Genomic DNA, 23,263 nt, shown 5'->3' with positions numbered 1-23,263 from the left:
GTCAGGAGTCGTTTCTGAAAGTATTTGTATGGAGTGTAACCATGTATGGAAGTGAAACATGGGCAATAAATAGTTTAGACAAGAAGAGAATAGAAGCTTTCGAAATGTGGTGCTATAGAAGAATGCTGAAGATTAGATGGGTAGATCACATAACTAATGAGGAGGTATTGAAGAGAATTGGGGAGAAGAGAAATATGTGGCACAACTTACCTAGAAGATGGGTTCAGTTGGTAGGACATATTCTGAGGCGTCAAGGGATCACCAATTTAGTATTGGAGGGCAGCATGGAGGGTAAAAATCGTAGAGGGAGTCCAAGAGATGAATACACTAAACAGGTTCAGAAGGATGTAGGTTGCAGAGACAAGTGCAGTTTTTACAATGTTATTATTCTCAAAAGAAAAAAAAAGGCTCTAAGTACTATGGGACGTAACATCTGAGGTCATCAGTCCCTAACCAACTTAAGGACTTCACACACATCCCTGCCCTAGGCAGGATTCAAACCTGCGACCAGAGCAGCAGTGTGGTTCCAGGTTGAAGCACCTAGAACCGCTTGGCCACAGTGCCTGGCTTACTATTCTCGTGGGTTTAAGTAAAGATGAATGATTAGATGTGTCACATCACTTAATAATTATGGCTGCGTAGACAGTGGAAGATTGTTCTCTTCCTTTCCTTTGACTTCTGTGTCTGCTGTTTCACAATGACATGCCTCAGACCACATCTTTGGTTTCCAGTTCTTGGTCACAATAGATTGAAATCAATTCAGTAACACTAGACTGTGACTCAATTAAACCATTTACATTCTTTTATAGCACAAAACTTCCAATCTCCTTTGAGCAGTTTTGTGAAAGTACACTTTACATAGTAACATGCTTCATTAATAAAAAACATTCTACCCTCATTGGGTACTCTAATAAGTGGTTCCTCAACTCCCAGCATCATGTATATATGTCATTTGTTTGTAAAATGTAATTTTACTTTGATTTAACAGTTGATGAAACACAAGACCTGTCAGCAGAAAGTTCTAACAAAATGCAAATAATTTGGAAGTAAATGAAACAACACACCAAATATTAGATGCATTGAGTCATTGACAGGCACACAGACAAGAGTGACAACTTCACTAGCTTTCAGAGAAATCTTCTTTTCTTTTTTGAAGTTAGAGTAAAATGCTTATTCTTCTGGTGTGTGTGTGTGTGTGTGTGTGTGTGTGTGTGTGTGAGAGAGAGAGAGAGAGATAGAGAGAGAGAGAGAGAGAGAGAGACTTCTGGTCTTGTTTGTCAACTGTAGAATTGTGAATAGGCTGGCTAGATATCAGTGACCAACATCAGGGCAATGACCCAAAAATTATTGTAGCTGTCTTCTTTTTATGCTAAACAGTATACTATTTCATACTGGGAAATTGGTGCTCTCATTCCGTACTTATATTGTGGAAAATTCTAACCTTTTTTGCCTGTAAACACAATTAATCAGAGCAATCACTTGAAAATTAACTATTTAACTGCCTTCTGGAGAGTAGCATGATTTACATATGTGGAAGACCAAGAAAATCTTTATGTATTTTGACTTATCTATGTGATAAGCAAGCTGAAGCATTTGGGTTGATATCTGGCATCCTCCAGAATCTAGGTTAAAGCTCTGCTGTAATATTTAACAATGCTTGACATCCTGAGATCGATCAACTTACGAAGCTCCTGAATGTATCTGATTTTTTAGATTTCCATATGCATAAAAATGGTCTTCCTTTCAGTGGATCACTCCTTGCTAAAATGCATGTTGTAGTTTAACTGAATCTTATTATAGCCATAGCAGCAAATGTTTGATGTTGAATGAATACAGTGACTAAATGATCAGTCAGAGGTAATAGCTATTAGGTCACTGCTGAGAATTGTAAAGTAGACATAATGTCTGTTCTGATACAATCTCTTTTTCCCCCTTTGCATAAATGTTATTATTTCAGAACCCTCATCATTAATATCATTTTCCATCCTCTAATTGTTTGTATGTGTAGCATGAAACTAGATCTCATACAAACATCTTCTTTCAAAAGATGGGTTCTTTCAATGGGCAAATAGAAATTATTCGAGAGCTAAAGAAAAAACTGACTTATGTAGGTAAAATGAGGCAATATCAATGAGAGATTCCTTTATATAATAAAAGGAAGAAAAAAGCCTGAGTATTAAAAGGGTTAGCTGTGCAATTATTTAGTATGGTTAAGACTTAGGTCAAAAGACAGCCTTAAGAACAAGTTAAGTGGATGATAAACAACAAAGTAGTATGACATTTTATTGTTTCCATTGACTGTAATATAACAGCAGAAATACATATCTCTTGTACAGTATCAGATTGACTTCTTCTGTGACTTTCTGCAGGCTTGTATAAATTCGATGTATTGTTACTTGTGTTATTGTTCTGGAATTTCATGACAAGTCATTGTGCAATTTTTTTAGTTCCATGGAATATTTGGTTTTCCTAGATATTCTTTTTTCTGGTTTCAGATTCCAGATGGAGCCAAATGTGACACAGGACATGGCACAAGAAATGAAAAAATTCATTTTACATGCTCCTAGTGTTGAAGTCAGATATCGAATTGCCAGTCAGCTGGGATTCAAAGACATTATTCAGAGTCTTCTTAATGGGCCTGAGGTAGCATATCTGAAAGACACTATATGGAGAAAAGGTTTTAGAAGACATAACGTTCTATAAGATTAGAAAGAATTTTGTGATCAATTATTGTGCACGTCACAGACTTCCTGTTGCCAGGATAAGATATTACCATTACTGACCCATATTATTTTATAAATTATTTATTCTTTATTTAACGTGACACAGGAAGTCATTTACCTAGAGAAATAATTAGTCATATCTCACCTAACATAGTGACATTTGTGCTAGATATGTAATTTTCTGTCTACAGTATTCATAATTGGGTCTGCAGGATAAACTGTGCCCTCACACTTGATTTTCAATTCTGCTAACACCAAACACAAGAGTTTTTTTTTTTTACTTTAAACAGTAAAAGCAATTTAACATTATCTATGTGCATGCAAACCAATACCTTGAAGATGAAAGTTTTAATTCATCAGTATGCACATAAAAAAAGTGCAACCATTCTTGTTCAAAGCAAGATGTGCTACCATATGTTTAGAACTTAACAGTGAGTCCACTATACTTGCATGTGTTTCTCTCTGTCTTAACACTTCATTTTTAAAATGACCAGAGATCTCTTCTCTCAAGAAATGTTTCATATTAGAACAATATTATGAAAAGGATAGCTGCTACTCATCACGTAATGGAGATGCTGAGTCACAGATAGGCACAAGAAAAAGACTTCGGAGATGGAACATACATACCCGCATTCACACAAATGCAACTCACATGCACATGACTGCAGTCTCTGGCTGCTGAGGCCACAGCAGCCAGAGACCATGGCCATGTGTATGTGTGAGTTGGATTTTCATGAATATGTTTTTGTACGTTCTGTTTCCGATGAAGGCCTTGTTGGCCAAAAGCTCATTTTCTGACAGTCTTTTTGTTGTGTTTATCTGCGACTCAGCTTCTGTGCTATATGGTGAGTAGCAACTATCCTTTTCATAATATTGTTACATTCCAACCTGGATTTTCTTTTAGAACATTTGCATTTTAAGGAAATTATATTTCAAATGACATGAAGAAAAGCACATTATAAATATTTATTAAAACGTTACTTACTCTGACTTTAATATCACCCTGTTTCCTTTTTATTACAAAACAAATTTGCCAGGTGGTATGAACAGGACAAGAGAAACACTTGTTTTCCAGAATGAATATATAGGTAATTTTAATAATAATGTTAATGACATATATTTCAGTTTAAATCTAAATATGAACATTTTACAATACAGTGTTTGCAATTGACATTTCAATAACATCATGTAATTTTATTTTCTTATTTCATGTAAAGCATCACATTTTATAATCAATACACTGAAAAGTAACCATATTTGTGCACAAAAATTTTTTACCTGGGGTAAAAGTTTGGTTTCTATGAGTCGATTCTCAAGTATGTTGTTTACATCACTCTAAAATATATGTATATGCTACACAAGACATTTTAACATTGTTTAACATTATGAAGCTGTGAATACTGTCTACTACTCATAAGGAATGCTGTGACAGGCTTTCCACAAATAATGAAAAGAAAAGTGAAGGGGTGAATCATTCACTCCAATATATTTAAGAATAGTGGTTTGGTGTGTATATGCACCACACTGAAATTGGTAGAACTCTAGGAAGATACTGATTTGGTTGACTTGAATGTAACTTCTGCTTATCCAGTGAAATAGACTAGAAAGTGAAGGCAGACATGTTTATAGTGCTGAAAATGTTTGTGAGGATGTTTCAGTACTTTAATTCATTGTGCTCAATGTTATGTCCCACTTCATATTTTATGTAACCATAGGAAAAGATTAAAAACTGGTAACATTTTGAAAGTCATTTCATCAGCAGCACCCAGATTTTAATCATCAAGCTGTAAGATAATTTTGTTAATTTCTTAGAGTTATGCAGCAATACCGTCTTGACAACAGATGTGGTATTACAATTACCAACAGCTCATGGTTTCTTATTATAAGCTTCTGTACTTCAAATAGTGAGTAAGTTAGGAGTATGAAACTTTATACGCACAACAGTCAACTATGCATGCTGTGCCTTGTGCTATATTATTGTGATAAAATGATAATTAAGTGCCTTAATTTCAATAGTGTCTGAAGAATGACAACATTGAACAACAATATTGTACTGAATTAAAATATTGTACTGAAAAATCAAATATTCCATGTTCCTATTAGTGTTTAATGAACTATAAATAAATACTTATGAATCTCCAAGTAGTTTGTATATACTGTTTTATGCATTTATATTATTAAGAAAGATTATGAGAGTGTTGCAAAAGTTCTAAAACACATAGACCAAAAATCTGTATCCCCAAAAAGCTGTATTTTATAATAAATAATTATATCTTATTATTTTGTATCATCACTTTGAAATTGGTGTATTCTCATATAAGTAAAATAAGGAAAGGCAACCATCAGCTACAGTGGATCGGTGCATGGAGCACAGCAACACATAACAGAAAACAGCATTCACACTAGCTTTTGAGCGCTAACTCTTTTTCTAACAATCTAACAAAAGTACACACATTCACACACAGAAACCATTACTGTTTTCATATAAAATTTGCTACAATGTATCTCCTTTCTCCCCATATTTGCATAGAAGTTTTTACATTTGAAACAAATTTCTATTCAGTCACAAAACATAACTTTGTTGTGAATATTAGCTAAAACATATTTCACCATGTTTTGCATAAATGTGCAATGCCAACCATGGATTGTCTTTTCTCTCCTTATGTGTTCATTGCTCGCACATTGTGGGAACATCTTCATTTGCTACAGTCTTTCCATTCAGTAATGTGCTTGTGTGTGTCCATCTGGTGCCTTTTTCAAACAGTATTTCCTTTTGTTCCAAATGTAAGACTAATAAGATAACGCAGTCTTTCAGATAATTGCACATAAATATTTGCAGTACCAAACCAAACAGACAGTAAATAACATAATTGTTATATAATTTTGACAAGTAGAAAATGATTACCAATTTTTCAATTCAGAGGAAAAATAATGTAGGGATGGGAATACTTTCATTAAAATGTAAGTTATTACATATACATTTCATGGAAAAAGAAATAAATTAATTAAAACTTAATGGATGATGAGAGAGAATTGTCACGAGACTAATTATTGAAAGATAGCAGACAGTAACATACTAGTTAGTTTTGGATTCACAGGAATATGAAAAAAAGATCACAAAAAAAGCTAAATCCAAAAATAATGGCAGTTTAGTCATCTACAACTACTGAAAACAGGAGAAGTACAGGTAAAGAAACTGGTATAGGCACGCATATTCAAATACAGAGAGATGAAAACAGGCAGAATACGATGCGGCAGTCGGCAACACCTGTATAGGACAACAAGTGTCTGGCACAGTTGTTAGATTGGTTACTGCTGCTACAATGGCAGGTTATCAAAATTTAATGAACTGTTAATAAATACTTATGAATCTCCAAGTAGGTGTGTGAACATGGTGTTATAGTTGGCGCAAAAAGCAAACAGCATCTCTGAGGTAGCAATGAAGTGGGGATTTTCTGATACAATCATTTCATGAGTATACTGTGAATATCAGGAATATGGTAAAACATCAAATCTCCGACATCGCTGCGGCCGGAAAAAGATCCTGCAAGATCAGGACCAATAACGACTGAAGGGAATCGTTCAGTGTGACAGAAGTGCAACCCTTTCGCATATTGCTGCAGATTTCTGTGCTGGGCCATCAACAAGTGCCAATGTGTGAACCATTCAATGAAACATTATCAATATGGGCTTTTGGAGCCGAAGGCCCACTCGTGTATTCTTGATGACTGCACGATACAAAGCTTTACACCTCGCCTCAGCCTGTCAACACCGACATTGGACTGTTGATGACTGGAAACATGTTGCCTGGTCAGACGAGTCTCCTTTCAAATTGTATCGAGTGGATGGATGTGTATGGATATGGAGACAACCTCATGAGTCCATCAACCCTACATGTCTGCAGGGATCCGTTCAAGCTGATGGAGGCTCTGTAATGATGTGGGGCATGTGCAATTGAAGTGACATGGAACCCACAATATGTCTAGATACTACTCTGACAGGTGACACATACATAAGCATCCTGTCTGATCACCTGTATCCATTCTTGTCCATTGTGCATTCCGATGGACTTGAGCAATTCTAGCTGGACAATGCAACACCTCACACATCTAGAATTGCTACAGAGTGGCTCCAGGAACACTCTTCTGATTTTAAACACTTCTGCTGGCCACGTAACACTCCAGACATGAAAGTTATTGAGTATATCTTGGATGTCTTGCAACGTGCTGTTCAGAAGAGATCCCCATCCGCTCATATGCTTATGGATTTATGGACAGCCCTACAGGATTCATGGTGTCAGTTCCCTCCAGCACTATGTCAGACATTAGTTGAGTCCATGCCATATCTCGTTGCAGCTCTTCTGCATGCTCGCGGGCGCCCTACACAATATTAGGCAGGTGTACCAGTTTCTTTGCCTCTTCAGTGTAGTGTGATTACAGCGCAGTGGTACTTACGTTTTTCTGTTAGGTTTCCTGAAATATGGCATGTTAGAGGTAAACTAATGGTCAACAGGTATGGGTAAGGAAACTTGATGATTTTGTTGAGACTGAGCAGATGTCAAAGTGCTAATCTAGGAAGTTTGGGGAGGATTTTTTCTTATGTTCATCTCTTATTTATACATTAATCAAGAAAGAAATTACAGTGATATAAAAGGAGACTGTCTGATTACCATACAAAACAACATTGAGTTACCAGGGAAAAGTCTTATACCTTGGTGCATTGATGCTGAGGTTGTCTTCAACCTAGGCAGCCCAAAAGATCTGCTCGCAAATAATTTTATATAGGCAATTTTGTGAAGATCAGTGGTTACTTATAATGATTCATAATGATTGCAAGAGAGTGATATTTAATGTGAAACAACAACAGTTGTCAAATCACTCTTTCTTGGCAAATGTTAATGTACGTATTTGGAGATGGTCTCAACCTGCTGATGATCATCAAACAATATTGTATGAATTCTGTAGAAATACCATGCAAATTTTATGACAGAACAGGCCAGCAGTAGAGGGGCTCCAAGAAGCGATTTGAAAAAATATATCAATTGTGCACAACTAGAAATGTATGAGTGAGGTGAATGATATTTTGGGTAAAAATTATGTCCATGGTTTACTGTTTCTGAACCAAACAGTGTGAGATTCAGTTGCCTCTTAGATTTATACAGGTGGAAGAAAAACCTTTTTCATAATAACATCAGATCACAGAATTATAAATACTTAAATGTGTAATGCTGCTGCCTGTGTGAAGTGAATATTGCTTTGGATGACGCAGGTGGGATGAACACAGAAGAAGTGAGGCAAAGAGGAGGAGGAGACTGAGGGGAGAGATGACCAGCAAGGGAAAGGGTTCAAAGGACAGTTAGAGGATTGTCACTCTCATGCAAGCAGAAGTAGTTGCATATGGAAATACAGAGTATGAGGGGGAGAGAGAAGGGGGAGCATTTTGGGAGAAGACCATTGAGAAAACAGGGTCCACATATGTAAAAACTATTCGGAACAGAGCTAAGAAATGGGTTAGATTTGGCAGATAGGGACTGAAAATTATGTGGCTGCAAAACAGGGGCCAGCAGAGATTGAGGATGGAAAAGTGTATGGATGGGTCATTTTCCAACTTTACAACATAGAAATAAATTTCCGAGTATGATGGTACAAGTTGTGTCATTAAAACTGACTGACAGTTCAAGTTTGATCACCTGACAGGTCTTTCTACTCGGCACAAGATGATTGACATTCATAGTCAGCTTATATATGATTTCTTAGCTTCTCTCAGTTTATTTGTTGACAGGACAGTACACCCATAGGCTGTTCTGCCATTACCATATAGTTATATGAAACATATACACAAAAAATAAAAATTATCAATAATGATATTTTCTTATTGAGTAACAGACATTTCCTAGCTTAATCAGCCGTGATAGGTTAAAAGTGTTTGTCAGACAGGGACTCATTTTCAATAATGTTAACTTTCCATTTTTGCCTCCTACCTAAATAGCCTAGACAAGGGGGCAGTGGTTATATTTGAGTCATTCACTTGATTGTAAATAAATCTAGCTTAGATGAAGATGAACATAATGTAGCAATTGTAGTGACTATCAATTTTATTTCTATTGTTTAGTTTTAAACATATTCACATCAAACAATCTACTGTGCCAAAAAAAAAAAAAAAAAAAAAAAAAAAATAATAATAATAATAATAATAATAATAATAAAGAAGCTACTTTTGTGACACAATTTTTAACAGCTCCCAGTCAGAAAATGTTTTAATATTATTTAAGTGGAACTGTTGTTTATAATGTTGTAAAAATTTTTAGTTTCTGGATATTAATACTTCAAACCACTTTTTTAAAAGTAACAATATATGGATCAAAGTACAAAGATTAACAAATTTGATGTCTAGCTGCAGTTGTCTTTACTTTGTTGTTTCCATTTATTTCTTGTTTAAGTTTCTTCTACATTGGAAAGGAGCAGTCCTGTTATCTTTCGTGTCAGGTGGATGACCTACGTACATAAGTTGCAATGTGAAGATGTAAATTACCTCAAAACCTGCCATGAAGCTAAAGCCAGTGAACAGACTCAGTAAGCCACCACTGAAACCTGAAACATGGTCAAATTTTTTATTAATTTTTTTAAATTTCCTTTCATTGTTCAATGTTCATGTCAACAAATGAAATTACTTACCCAGCAATATAGTTAGTCTGTCGACAACATTCTTTCTGTATTTAGTGGCCATGAAATTCCCATAGTACACATGAAAAAGTGTGTGATTTTTTATACCATACTTTCTCCTGAAAAACATCATGTTGTTGTTTTATAAAAACTAGTAACAAAGATTTAGAGTTTATAAATAATTTTTTATCAATAATAGCTTCTAAACATTTGCCATTGTATAATGAAATGCATGATAAGGTGAGTAAAAACTGTTTCTGATAGGTTAAAGCTAGTTTGGAAAATTAAGAGAGAACTCTGTGAAGATTGAAGCATACTGTCATTTCCCCAAAGTAGAATTATTTGCTTCAGTTTGGAAAGCAATGAAACTTATTGTAATAGTCACACTACATTACTGCTCATAAACCACTGGGGGAAGAGTGGGGTAATACAGACATTATAAACCACAATTTGTGTAAAAGCTGAAGTAGGGAAATGAAATCTAGTAATATAATTTAAGAATACAATTTAAAAAAAGGAAGAGAGCTAGAAAATGTTCCACCATCACCTCCCTCAATAAATGTACAAGTTAATGAAATATAACTAAACACTATGTCATCTAGCTGAAGCATAACAGTTGGACACACACAAATGTACTGGGTTATGAGCCTTCAGAGGTTCAAACTTGTTTCAGTAATGGTGTTGACCAAAAAGATGAAAAGAAGATTCACACAAGATACCCACAAATTTCTCCTCCTTGCTGTTTCTACAAACACCACTTTCTTCTTCAGTAAAGACAAAAAAGTTTTTAATAGTGAGTTAAAATTACTTTTATGATATTTATACATGTAAAACAGTAAATGAATAAGTTAAAGCTTTGTTTCCTGTGAATGGATGTTATTTAATAGTTCTCAAATGTTCTTTAACTGATGATGACAAAATAGGCAGAAGTAAAAATTGAATCTTGTATGAATTCCTCCAGGATGCCACATAAGCTCCTATTTTTCTTTCACATGCCATTTTTTAATGTACATAACAGGATTACTGGCCAGTTGCATCATAGGCAATTCACTGAGAAAATGGGTATGGTATCTTGTAAAAGAGATTTGCAGTCAGAAACAAGAAACAAATTTCGAAACAGTATTTGGTGATTTTTCAAAGAATGTACAGAATGTGACGTAATTATGAAGACAATGGATTAATCCATAATCTTTGGTAACTCAAAGTAGTGAAACTGAATTTGTCAACATAAGAGAAAAGCTTTAAACATTTCTTCCATATAGATTCACTATATCTGATCAACAAATGATTGCACATAGATAACACACAGTTTAACCAAGCACACTGCATTTTTACAGAAGTGTTACATATAATTACTGAGAAGTGATAACATGAGTTATCTTTAACGTGAAGTGCTGGTTATGGCTAGGCCAGTATAAAAAATGACTGGGAGGCTTTAAAACAATATTATCCTTCAGAGCAGAAAGTTGAAACTTAAAGGGTATTAAAACACTTCAGATACTACACCATAACTGGTGTCAATAATAGGATAGGTTCAGTAGGATTGTGGGAAAAATATGGAGCAATGTTGTATAGAATAAGGACAGGGAGAAAAGCGGCCAGGAAACTAAGAAGTGGAAGTAACTCCCAGAGGTGAGAAAAGGTGTGAGCCACTTGCCACAAAGGACAGTTCATGGGACTGGCAAGTAAGAGGGAGATATATAAGTAAGTTAAAAGACATAGAACAAGGGACATTAATTAGATTATTTGACATTGACATTTAGGTCACTAAAGGAAGGTCAGCTGGACATTGAGCAAGGAAGACATTGACCATGGCTGTTGAAGGAACTGTTGTAGCATTCCATCAAATTGATTTTTGTAAACCATACAAAACCAACAGAGATTTTAATCCAACTCCTATTGAGTATGAGTCCAACCTATGTCTTACCCACTATGAACAACAGAGGAGGAGAAAGTATCGTGTGGAGATAAAATAATTAAAAATAATAGTAAATAAAGCAAAGACTGAGAAAATTCAAAATGTCAAGAGCCAATAAGTGATATTAATGATACTGAAGCTGAAAAAAGAAGTGTTCATAAACAAGAGCGGGTTGGTCAGATGCAGTAAAGCAGTTCTCACCTGTGTTACACAAAGATGTTTATATTTTCCAGTGAAAAATCTACATGACACAAGTCATAATACATGTGACTTTCTTGTAATGAGTGGCGAGCTCTCCCAAGACTTACACTCAGTCTTGGTTTAGCAGCACCTCGTCATCCAACTGATCACTAGTTAATTCTTATGTCAACATATGTTGCATAGTGGTCACAGTGCACGGCCATGTGGTAAACTTACTCTCATAAATTTCTTTGTCAATAATGTGACACACACACACACACACACACACACACACACACACACACACACACACGCATGCATGCATGCATGCATAAACACACTTATGCCCCAACAGGATGCTAGCTAGGGGCATAGGCATGTGGATTTGTGTGTGTGTTTTACTCTGGCTCAAAAGCTAGCAATTTTCTTTCTTTTGTGTTTACCTAGTGACAATTCAGTGCTGCTTTTGAGGGAGTGGTCTCCTTTATCAAAAAGTATTTGCATTCTACAAGAAATTTCCTACAACATTTATACTACTGTGGCTATTTGTAACATATATGTCACATGAGATACAGCATTGGAGCTTGAATGATATAAGGAAAATTCAGTATGTTACATATGTTGCTTGCTGTAATCCATTATATACCAGAAAGCCACTCCACTATGAGTTTGCTACTTGAAGATAACATATGAATAATTATATCCAACTTTGCTGAACATGAAAGTCTTTGGTGGTGGATAGCATCCCTCTAAGAGGTTTATGTTAAAGAAATGAAATTTTATGGTATGAAAATGAAATCATTGACCACCTCGTTTAAAGATTCCTTCCTAACAGTGACAGCAAACACTCCACCCACTAACAAACCACCACATAACAGATCTGTTAGATTTAGTTTGACAGATACTGCATCCATCACCAACAGACATTAGTTTGAAACATAGAGTCCCTAGAGGGTGTTGTAAAATTCATGAGGTCAGTAAAATGTTATTCTGCTGTTTTGATTGTGTTTCTGGCAAAGTGTTAAAATCTTGTACTAACTTGTTAAATGAAAACTCAGGTCATGTTTAATGAAAGATTTGAATACACCTACCTACAAAACTGGAGATAATCAAACCACCAATAATTTTGTTGCTCATTTTTAAACATTTGTGAGAAAGTGGCCTTTGAGACAATACTAACTTATTTTTCTGCACTGAGAGATGTGTTGATGTGGTAAGAAACTGGACTCACATGCTGAAGGATGTAGGATCAAATCGTCCACTTGGCTATTTAGATTTAGGCTTTCTATGGGCTCTGTAAATTGCATAAGACAAATGCTGAAGTGGTTCAACTGAAACAGACACGACCAGTTGCCCCATCCCTTCCCTGTCCAAGATTCAGCTCCAGCACCAATAACCTCACTGTCAATGTAATACTAAACCCTAAACTTCCTTTCTTCCTTTCATTTTTCTGAGCAGAACTTGTTGAAAGTGCCTCTGAGTTTGACTTTTTAAGGACCTTTCAGATATTCGAACTGCACATATGAAGAATTTCTTTCACGAGTTTATGACCTGTTTATATGAAATGCCTAACACCACAACAATTTCTCATATTTTAATGTCTTTTTCTCTTTATCAGACATTTCTTCAGAAGACAACTGCATGTAAAGCACATATAAAATTTGCAATTCTCATATGATCATATTTCTTTCTATCTGAGGACAAAAAAATTAAGAGCTTTGGGATGCCAAGACAGTTTCATGAAGTTAGAAGAGGAGTTAAATAAGATAAAATAGGATATGGTAAGATTATCACATGTACAGTGAGAAAATGACCAATTAGAATTAAAATAGAGACATCTGCTTTACTATAGAGGAAAAGAGCAGGGAGGAGACTCACAAGTAGGCTTTATTGAAGCCAAGAAAATAAAAAAAAAACATTATTTTAGTTACTGAAGTAATTTTGGACAGAATGATATGACTGTTAAAAAAGAAAAAAAAAGTTAACAGAAGTTGGAAACATTGGGGGTCTATTTATCACTATGCTCACATTCTGAGGAGTTGGAGGCAGAAGAAATCTATGAAGAGTTACAGAAACTACTAAATGAAATAAATCTCACTATAATATTATAATGCAGGATTTCAGTTTGAAAGTAGAAAAAAGCCAAGGAATGTTCCTCAGAGGGAAACTTCAGTTATGATACTGAAATGGCAGAGGTCATATGTTAGTAGAATTATGAAGAACTACATGTTTGTACTATAACTTCCTTTCAGAAGAAAACAAATAGTAAATTAGATTTGACAAGGACCAAATGAAACCAAAAGCTAAACTAATTACATTTCGTCAAACAATAAAGAACATGTAGATGACTTGATGTTCTTAAAACACTTTTGAATTGCAAGTGAAGAGAGAATTATAAGGTGGAGAGTAACTATTAAAGACCAGGTCAGCATTGAAAGCAAGTGATAATGTTATAGTATTCAAATAAAGAAACTAACATTGGGTAGACAGCGTAATTTCATCAGCTGAGAAGGATTGATACAATGCGACATGACAGCTCAGTGACGGCCTGTGTGAATGGCACCATTTGGAATGCATTGTGGAACATGGCATGACGGCCCATGTGAATTCATTTTAATATGTATAATATTAAATTTATTAATTTTCAAAAATTTGAATTACTTTTCATACATTGAATTGATTTAAAAAAGAAATTTTGCATTCTGATGTAATTACACCTGAAGTTATTGACATTAAAATTGTTAATTAAAACACTCAAAAACTAACTTCGTAAAAGATTATCAATAAGTAATTCATTGTAAAAATTGTCTCTGAGGTACGCTGTATCTCTGTCCTCCTTGGCTAGTCAGAAGTTGGAAGTAAGTGAGTTACAGAGGATGGTTTGGTGTTGTACTGAGAATTGCGTATGTTGTGTTCTTTCTGTGAATATTTGCTTGAATATCCTCATTTGATATTCTGACGTAAAAGTTTTGAAGAATCAATATAAACACCATTGGCTTTTCATTGAAAATAACACACTGGATAAAATGAATCTGACAGCCTTTTGCACCACACAGGAATAATGTGCCTCAAGGCACTGCACTGAGATTAAGAAGAAGATAATGGGCATTGTTAAACAAGACAACATTCATATTAAAATTAAGTTTCTGATCATCACCTCTTTGCTTCAACTCTATAATCAGTTGAAGAAAACTGAGTTGATCCAATTAACAGTCAAAATAATGAGGTTTGCATAAAACATTATAATATTGTATATTAAGGATCTTTGACAAACATTAACCGACACAGTCTCCAAGGTTAAATTTATGGGGGATATGTCTGAACCATTTGAAATCCAAACTGGAGTGCGACAGGGTGACAGACTTTCACAATTACTTTTTAATATCGTTCTTGAAAAAATTATCAAGACATGGGAAAAAGAAGTCAATGGACACCAAATTGGCCTTAGAAAAGATAATAGATTCAATGTGAAGTGTTTAGCTTTTGCATATGACCTTGCAATCCTCACAAATAATAGAAAAGAAGCCACTAACACCATAGAGAAGTTACACGAAATTGCACAAAGAACTGGCCTGCAAATTTTGTATGAGAAAACCCAGTACATAGAAAGAGTGCCACAAGACAGATTGCCTATTGTGACAACCCATGGGAAACTCGTACAAGTACCACATTTTAAGTAGCTGGGAGAAATCATCCAGCCATCAGGGATCAACCTAAAGGCAAATGAGGAAAGAATAAAAAAACTACAGAAAGCATATAAACTCACATGGAACTAATATAACAAAAAGTCCATATCCATTAACGCAAAATTGAGGCACTACAACACTGTCGTACTTCTGGAGGCACTGTATGCATCTGAAACAACACAAATAGGTGGGCAAAATAAAATCAAAGAAATAGAGAAACAAGAAATGAAAATTCTCAGGAAAATTTTTGGCCCAATACAAGAGCAAGGAATCTGGAAGAAGAGACCAACATCAGAATTATATAAATACACAGACAAGATTACGGATACAATATGGAAAAGAAGAATGCAGTTCTACGGACATATCAACAGGATGAATGAATACAGAATTTCAAAGCGAATTCTTAAAGTCATCAACTCAGGCAGGGGCCAAACAAAATGGATAAAAGAAGTTGAAGAGGACCTCAGACAAGCAACACAGAAGAGACCAGGATGCAAATGGACAGCGAAAGAAGCAACACAGGGAACACATGAAGAAAATTTGGCTCAGAAAAAACATAAACAATCATCATAAAAGAATTCAAGTTCAAACGCTCTCTTTAAATGGGAATAATTGAAAATAATAATAATAATAATAATAATTGTATATTAACATTGGAACATCAAGAAGTGAAAATACTATATAGGATCCAAGACAATCTAAATGAACCAGCTGATACATTTTATATGAAAAACATCAATTTCTGTATATAATAATGACAACATACATTAAAATATGAAATAAAAGAGAAAACATTCTATGGATATTGCAGCATGCACCAATGCGTTGAATGTAGTCACCGTGGTTTGCATTGCTCCCGTGTGTTCTAACTTACTGTAACATTCGCGATCAAGTGTAGGCACCCAGTAGCAGATGACCTTGTAATGACATAATCGTTAGTCGCTGTCAGCTGATGGACACATGCCAAGGGTCAAAGGAGTCACGCGCCATTCACCAGGGGTGCTGTGTTTTTGTTGATTTAGTGCTCCTTGATTAATATGGCTTTCTGTGACTTTTGTTCCTGGAGATGGATTCTTTCTAGTGTTTTTGAGTTTGCATAGAAATTTTCATACAAAACTAATTGTGTTTTTCCTAGTATGTTAAATTAAGTTCTTTCCTTTCAGCCGTGCCGGGTAGCCACACGGTCTGAGGCCCCTTGTCACGGTCCATGCAGCTCCCCCCGTCGGAGTTTCCAGTCCTCCCTCGGGCATGGGTGTGTGTGTGTTGTCCATAGCATAAGTTATTTTAAGCTAGATTAAGTAGTGTAGAGCTTAGGGACCAATGACATCAGCAGTTTGGTCCCGTAAGTCCCATAAGTTCAACACTGACTATTTTAAATGATGTAGCCGACAGGTGCACATTTGCATTTCTCAGTTCCAACCCCCCCAATAATACACCGTTATATGACCAGTGTACTATTGTTTAACTTTTGATAAGTCTCATTAATAGTTTACAAGCAAACATCAACAGACTGCTACAATAGTTTACTGTTGAACATCTACGTGCAGTAAAAACCCAACCACACAGTTCTTGCCGCATAATACAGTACGTATTGAACAGATACTGTCATTGTTTTAGCACATGGCCTATTACACTTATTTCACAGTTAAGTGGATGCATTGTTGTTGATCTAACCAATATGGGTGCCTCATCTGAAACCTGACCGTGGACTGACTGACTCTCGGGCCCAATAATCGGGCCCTTCTTACATCAAAAATTGGTTCTTTTTACCAGTTTCTTCTACTAGAAAGGTTAAGCCAAATTTTTTGTTTAAATGATGAAATTAACAGATATTGTTATGCAAACAATACTTTTGACAAAACTGGTAATTACTTTTGAACTTCTTAAGGGCTGCTTTGCTAACATGTTTTCAAATAGAGCCAAATAAGTAATTAAAGAATGCTATTAGTTGTTCCCCCAAATGTTTATAATTATTATAGAATTTATATTTGTTTATGAGTCAACAATATAATTTGAGTTATGAAACAATTACTGACTTCACCCTATAACAAAAGATACTAACTAGGAATAGTTACAATAAATTAGAAAATCAATTACATACATAAAACTAAGAACAAAATTAGAGCTGGTGTTATATTCCTTAAAACTTAGGCCCAACCTTTCTCTTTTGTGGAAATGCAGATTATACTCACATGTTGTTTGTTGTTGTTGTTGTTGTTGTGGTCTTCAGTCCTGAGACTGGTTTGACGCAGCTCTCCATGCTACTCTATTCTGTGCAAGCTTCTTCATCTCCCAGTACCTACTGCAACCTACATCCTTCTGAATCTGCTTAGTGTATCATCTCTTGGTCTCCCTCTACGATTTTTACCCTCCATGCTGCCCTCCAATGCTAAATTTGTGATCCCTTGATGCCTCAAAACATGTCCTACCAACCGATCCCTTCTTCTAGTCAAGTTGTGCCACAAACTTCTCTTCTCCCCAATCCTATTCAATACCTCCTCATTAGTTACGTGATCTACCCACCTTATCTTCAGCATAGTCCGCCCCGGTAGCTGAGTGGTCAGCGTGACAGACTGTCAATCCAAAGGGCCCGGGTTCGATTCCCGGCTGGGTCGGAAATTTTCTCCGCTCAGGGACTGGGTGTTGTGTTGTCCTAATCATCATCATTTCATCCCCATCGACGCGCAGGTCGCCGAAGTGGCGTCAAATCGAAAGACCTGCACCAGGCGAACGGTCTACCCGACGGGAGGCCCTAGCCACACGACATTTCCATTTTTATCTTCAGCATTCTTCTGTAGCACCACATTTCGAAAGCTTCTATTCTCTTCTTGTCCAAACTAGTTATTGTCCATGTTTCACTTCCATACATGGGTACAATCCATACAAATACTTTCAGAAACGACTTCCTGACACTTAAATCTATATTCGATGTTAACAAATTTATCTTCTTCAGAAACGATTTCCTTGCCATTGCCAGTCTACATTTTATATCCTCTCTACTTCGACCATCATCAGTTATTTTACTCCCTAAATAGCAAAACTCCTTTACTACTTTAAGTGTCTCATTTCCTAATCTAATTCCCTCAGCATCACCCGATTTAATTTGACTACATTCCATTATCCTCGTTTTGCTTTTGTTGATGTTCATCTTATATCCTCCTTTCAAGACACTGTCCATTCCGTTCAACTGCTCTTCCAAGTCCTTTGCTGTCTCTGACAGAATTACAATGTCATCGGCGAACCTCAAAGTTTTTACTTGTTCTCCATGAATTTTAATACCTACTCTGTATGTTAATGGTAATTAGTAGAAAATGAAAAAATGAATTTAAGGAGGCAGATGGCAACACAAGAGAGGAAGTAAAAAGATCCCAGCTTGCTTTGTCACAGTGTGACTACCTGGAACACTGAAAGAGGTATGTCATGACACAATGCACTACAAAATTACTGATGGTCCACCCATATTCTGTCAATCTCAATGTTTGGCACCAGACAGTCTGGCTACAGCAAAACTAGAACCTGATAGTGTACTGCTTGAAGGTGTTATCCAACTGTCAAGAAGTCCTTCATCATCCCCACTTTGTTTGATACCTAAGAAGTGGGGGGTTATAGGTTCTGTGTTACAAGGACTCCCATATTGTTTTACATACCTGGAAAACATTCGGGTTTTCTCAGCGACACCAGAACATCATCAGTAGCGTGTAACTGAGGTGTTTCAACAATTACACAAGTATAGCATTGTCTTGAACACTGCTAACTGCGTTTTTGGTCAGACAGAGATAACTTTCTGGGCCACAGAATCTCATCGTCAGATTCACTACTGTTACTTGAGAAACTTGAAGCTATCTTACAACCCCCCAAACAGGCACTTTTATAGAATTGTGTCAGTTCCTCAGCTTTTTAATTTTTACCATCAAAATCTGCTGCACACAGACAAATTGCAAGAAATATTAACTGCTGCACTCACTGGCCCAAAGAGCAAAGGGAACTTAATCATTCTGTGGTTGGATAGCATGACCTCTGCTTTCGAGGTGGCCAAACAGAGCATAGCAGATGCTGGATTACTCACACACCCTGACCTACATGCTCCTTTGGCATTAGTGGTTGACATAAGTCAGACAGTGACTGGCGTGATGCTACAGCATCAGTGTGATGATGCATGGCAGCCAGTAGCTTTCATCTCACAGTAACTTTCACTGCCACAATGAAAATCGAGCACCTATGATAGAGAGCTTCTGAAATCTATGAGACCATTAAATACTTCATACCTCAATTTGAAGCCAGAGAGATCGCCATTTATCCTGTCCATAACTCAGTGGCTTATGCCTTTTGTCAAAACAACAACAATTGTTCACCTCAGCAGCACAGTCAGCTGGTCTACATATCCCAGGTTAGCATGGATGTGAGGCACATTTCTGGGATCAAAAACATCGTAACTCACTACCTTTCATGTGTTCACGGCATCCCACAGTCACAGTTGATCAATTTCACTCAAATTGCAGAATGGACGGACCAAGAACTACACAGTCTGCTCTAGGATTCATCGTCAGCATTAGGCCTCTACTTAGTCAACTCTCCTGAAAATGACATCAAGCTATCTTGTGACATGTCCAATCGTAAACCCTGTCCTTTTCTGCCTTACACATTTTGAAGACATGTGTTGACAACTTACATATTCAGTGCCACTCTGGAGCTTGACCAACAACTTGCATAGTCTCCAACCATAATGTGTGGCCAGAAATGGACACGGACATGCATAAGGTGTCAGTGCATAAAAGTTTGCCACCATGTAAATTCACCAATCATTGACTTTCTGGACAAGACTCCTTGCTTTTCACACATCCATACTGATGTGGAAGGCCCTTTGCCTCCATTGAAAGGCGAATGCTACAAATTGACGATGATCGACTATTTCACCAGATGGCCAGAAACAGTGCCAGTTGATAACATTTCAGCAGGCACTTCAGCTTCTGCCCTCATATCCACATGGACAGTGCATTTTGGTTGCCTTCTGCACATCATGGTAACTGTGATTCAGTTTGAATACGACCTGTTCCACAGCTTAACAAATTCTTTGGCATCATGTGCTATAAAACCACAAGCTACCACATGACCAGTATCAGGATGATAGAATGCTAGCACCATTATCTCAAGGCCACACTCACATGTCATAATTCAAACTGGACAACAGTGTTACCACTGGTTTTGCATGCTGTGCTAAGCACATGCAAACGAGACCTGGACTCTCCATCAGCTGAGTTAGTTCATGGAGAAACACTCCAACTATCATGTGAATTTGTTGATCCACATGCAGCCCACATAGATGACATTAACCATACAGATTTTTTTCTCACCTCAGTCAACAAATCATTAAAATCTGACCACATCAAGGCATGGAACTTTGCACACCTATGTGTACCCTGAGCTATAGTCATGCATACACATCGTGTTACACACAGATTGAGTGAAGTCAGCACTGATACCTCCACACATAGGCAATAACTGTGTAATTGGCAGAGGAAAATGTGACATCAGTAACCCGTGTACCACCTCACTGGACCAAGTGAAACTTACATATGTATTCCAAGAAGAACCTACTGCTTCAACATCCATGCCAGCACCAGTGTCAACACCAGCATCAGTGTCAACATCAGCTACACACCAGTCAGCACAAGCAGCTGTACAACAAGATCGGAACATCGGATTCATTTTCCAGAATGATACTTGGATGATGCTCTGCTTTCCTGGAGTAGCAAAAAAATCACTAGTTCTGTCAGTTGATGTACACACGCCAAGGATCAAAATGTTCACACGTTGTCCACCAGAGGCACTGTGTTTTCATTGCTTTAACACTCCTTGATTAGTATGACTTCCCATGACTGTTGTTCTTAGAGAAAGATGCTTTCTAGTTTTTTGAGACAGTTCACATATTGCTGTTAACTTCTCACTACTCTCCATACAATTAGTGTTTTCTTCCTCTCTCTTTAAATAAAGTTCTTTCCTTGCTGTGACATCACAATTTATGTTTTATATTATGGCTAAATTTCAAGAACATTCACGAATATTTGTTGGACAGATAATCTTCTAGAAGTTCCAACAAGTATCATTGTTTCTTTGACCCATTGGTGCACTTTGGTTTTCTGAGAGTGACAGTTGCTGAACTATCTTCTTTTACTAACAGCTGTTTGGCCAGCTTTGGGATGGATGAGGCACTGCCAAATCTCTGTTGTAATCATATGAAGGTAGGCTAACTACACCAACATGTAGGTGTATATACTTAGGATGGGTGACAGGAAACTTCGTTTAAGTGCCATAGATGGTGAGATGTACACACTGTTATAATCATTTCTGATGAAACAGGGCACAATGACTGTGATAGAATGAACAAGGAGGGCTGTGAAATGTACAAACTCATGCATCAGAAGAAGTTGATCTTGGCTGTATTGTCTGCAGCACATGGTCTAGTAGCTAGCATTGCTGCCTCAGGTTCAATTCCCGGCCAGGTTGGGGATTTTCTCTGCCCGGAGACTGGGTGTTTGTGTTGTCCTTATCATTTCATCATCATTCATGCAAGTGGCAAGATTGGACGGTGTAAACATTGGGATTTTGTAAGGGCACTGTTAATCGCTCAGTTGAGAGCCCCACAAACCAAACAAACAAAACATCAACAACATTGCTTGTGTCACTGAGAAATCTTCAGCTGTGGATGTCACAAACAGTAGAGTATGGAAAGTGTACGGGCAGCAGCTTGTTGTGTCTAGACAAGACAGCCTACACACAATGAGAGGAAGCAGAAAGGCACGCGCTTAAACTCACGCAGGCTGGCGTGAGTCTGAAACAGGATACGTAATGAATGCTATAAAGAAAAGTACGTAGCTTCTGGAATACTTAACTTTAATCCATAATTGTAGAACATCGCTCTTGATGATACAGAAGTATAATAGCAATATAACAAAGGATAACGGCGCCTTACTAGGTCGTAGCAAATGACTTAGCTGAAGGCTATGCTAACTATCGTCTCGGCTAATGAGAGCGTAATTGTCAGTAATCCATCTCAGGCAAAGTCGGCTGTGCAACTGGGGCGAGTGCTAGTAAGTCTCTCTAGACCTGCCGTGTGGTGGCACTCGGTCTGCTATCAATGACAGTGGCGACACGCGGGTCCGACGTATACTAATGGACCGTGGACGATTTAAAGGCTACCACCTAGCAAGTGTGGTGTCTGGCGGTGACACCACACAGCTAATCCTTAAAATTCAAAAAGAGTGCAAGAGGTAACTCCTGCTGACTTTGGAGCTCATCACGTTACATCAGTGGAGACTAAAATGCTGTATTTCCAGTCCTCATTTTACTGCATTTCACTTTTTTCAGATGAAGCCTGTGTCACCAGATATGGAAAGTTCAAGAGCCACAATAGTCATATATGTGCCATTTAGGATCACCATGCTACATTTGTGAATGACCATGAATGCAGATTTTCAGTGAACTTGTGAGTAGGTGTAATCGCTGATTGATTGATAGTTCATATCTGCTTCCTCCCTATTTAAGAATACCTGTGTATATTGTCTTTCTGAGAGACAAATTCCCAATACTGGCGGAATATTTTCAAGAATGTAGGTTGCTCCAACATGAGGGAGCTCCTGTTCACTCTGTGAAAGATACCTATCAAGACTAAAAAGGATCTCCTCGCAAGAATTCTTGTTGCCTATGACAGTGTTCTAACAAGCAAAGATTAAAGGACATAACAGAACTTTGTGCAAGAATGTCATGCACACTTAGAAGCTGGGGAGAACCGTTTTGAACAACTGTTGTGAATGTAGAACCTTGTGCACAACTTGCATGTAAATGAAATTATTTCAGGAAATGTGTCTACTTAAGACATCCGCAGCAGACCAATGGTAAATCTGAAATTTACACATTTTTACTTAGAACTTTTGATGCAGTCATTTTCAGACATGCTTCTTTGTATGAAATTGATACATTTCCAATGCTGCATGACCACTGAAAGTTTGTATAATCATCATGGAAACACGCCATATAATGAAAAGTGATCAAAATTGTATGCTATTAATATAAGAATATAACTATTGTTTTATCTGA

The 23,263-nt window shown here is 36.9% G+C and overlaps 2 protein-coding genes across 2 annotated transcripts in view; one reads left to right on the top strand and one right to left on the bottom strand.

Moving 5' to 3' along the window:
• LOC124798902 (spatacsin) overlaps positions 1 to 4,924 on the top strand; it is a 369,496-nt gene extending 364,572 nt beyond the window's left edge. Inside the window, exon 35 of the mRNA XM_047262433.1 lies at positions 2,496 to 4,924. Within this exon, the coding sequence (XP_047118389.1) occupies positions 2,496 to 2,703 (208 nt within the window). The 3' untranslated portion in view covers positions 2,704 to 4,924. The remainder of the gene's footprint in view (positions 1 to 2,495) is intronic.
• Positions 4,925 to 9,146: 4,222 nt separating this feature from the next.
• LOC124798901 lies at positions 9,147 to 16,021 on the bottom strand. Its single transcript, XM_047262432.1, has 3 exons — positions 15,936 to 16,021; positions 9,398 to 9,504; positions 9,147 to 9,313 (listed from the first exon to the last, which is right to left on the bottom strand). The coding sequence occupies exons 1-3, from the start codon at positions 15,962 to 15,964 to the stop codon at positions 9,147 to 9,149; spliced, it is 303 nt and encodes a 100-aa protein (XP_047118388.1). The 5' UTR covers positions 15,965 to 16,021.
• Between the last annotated feature and the right edge of the window lie 7,242 nt (positions 16,022 to 23,263).

Source organism: Schistocerca piceifrons, chromosome 5 (assembly GCF_021461385.2).
Source record: "Schistocerca piceifrons isolate TAMUIC-IGC-003096 chromosome 5, iqSchPice1.1, whole genome shotgun sequence".
NCBI classification, from domain to species: domain Eukaryota; kingdom Metazoa; phylum Arthropoda; class Insecta; order Orthoptera; family Acrididae; genus Schistocerca; species Schistocerca piceifrons.
This window is presented reverse-complemented; position numbering and strand designations above follow the sequence as displayed.

Coding starts and splice junctions, on each gene's coding strand:
- LOC124798901 (XM_047262432.1), bottom strand. CDS start 15,964: ATGTTTTCTCTTTTATTTCATATTTTAAT. Junction 9,505..15,935: donor CTTTTATTTCATATTTTAAT/GTATGTTGTCAT, acceptor GATGTTTTTCAG/GAGAAAGTATGGTATAAAAA. Junction 9,314..9,397: donor CAGACTAACTATATTGCTGG/GTAAGTAATTTC, acceptor ACCATGTTTCAG/GTTTCAGTGGTGGCTTACTG.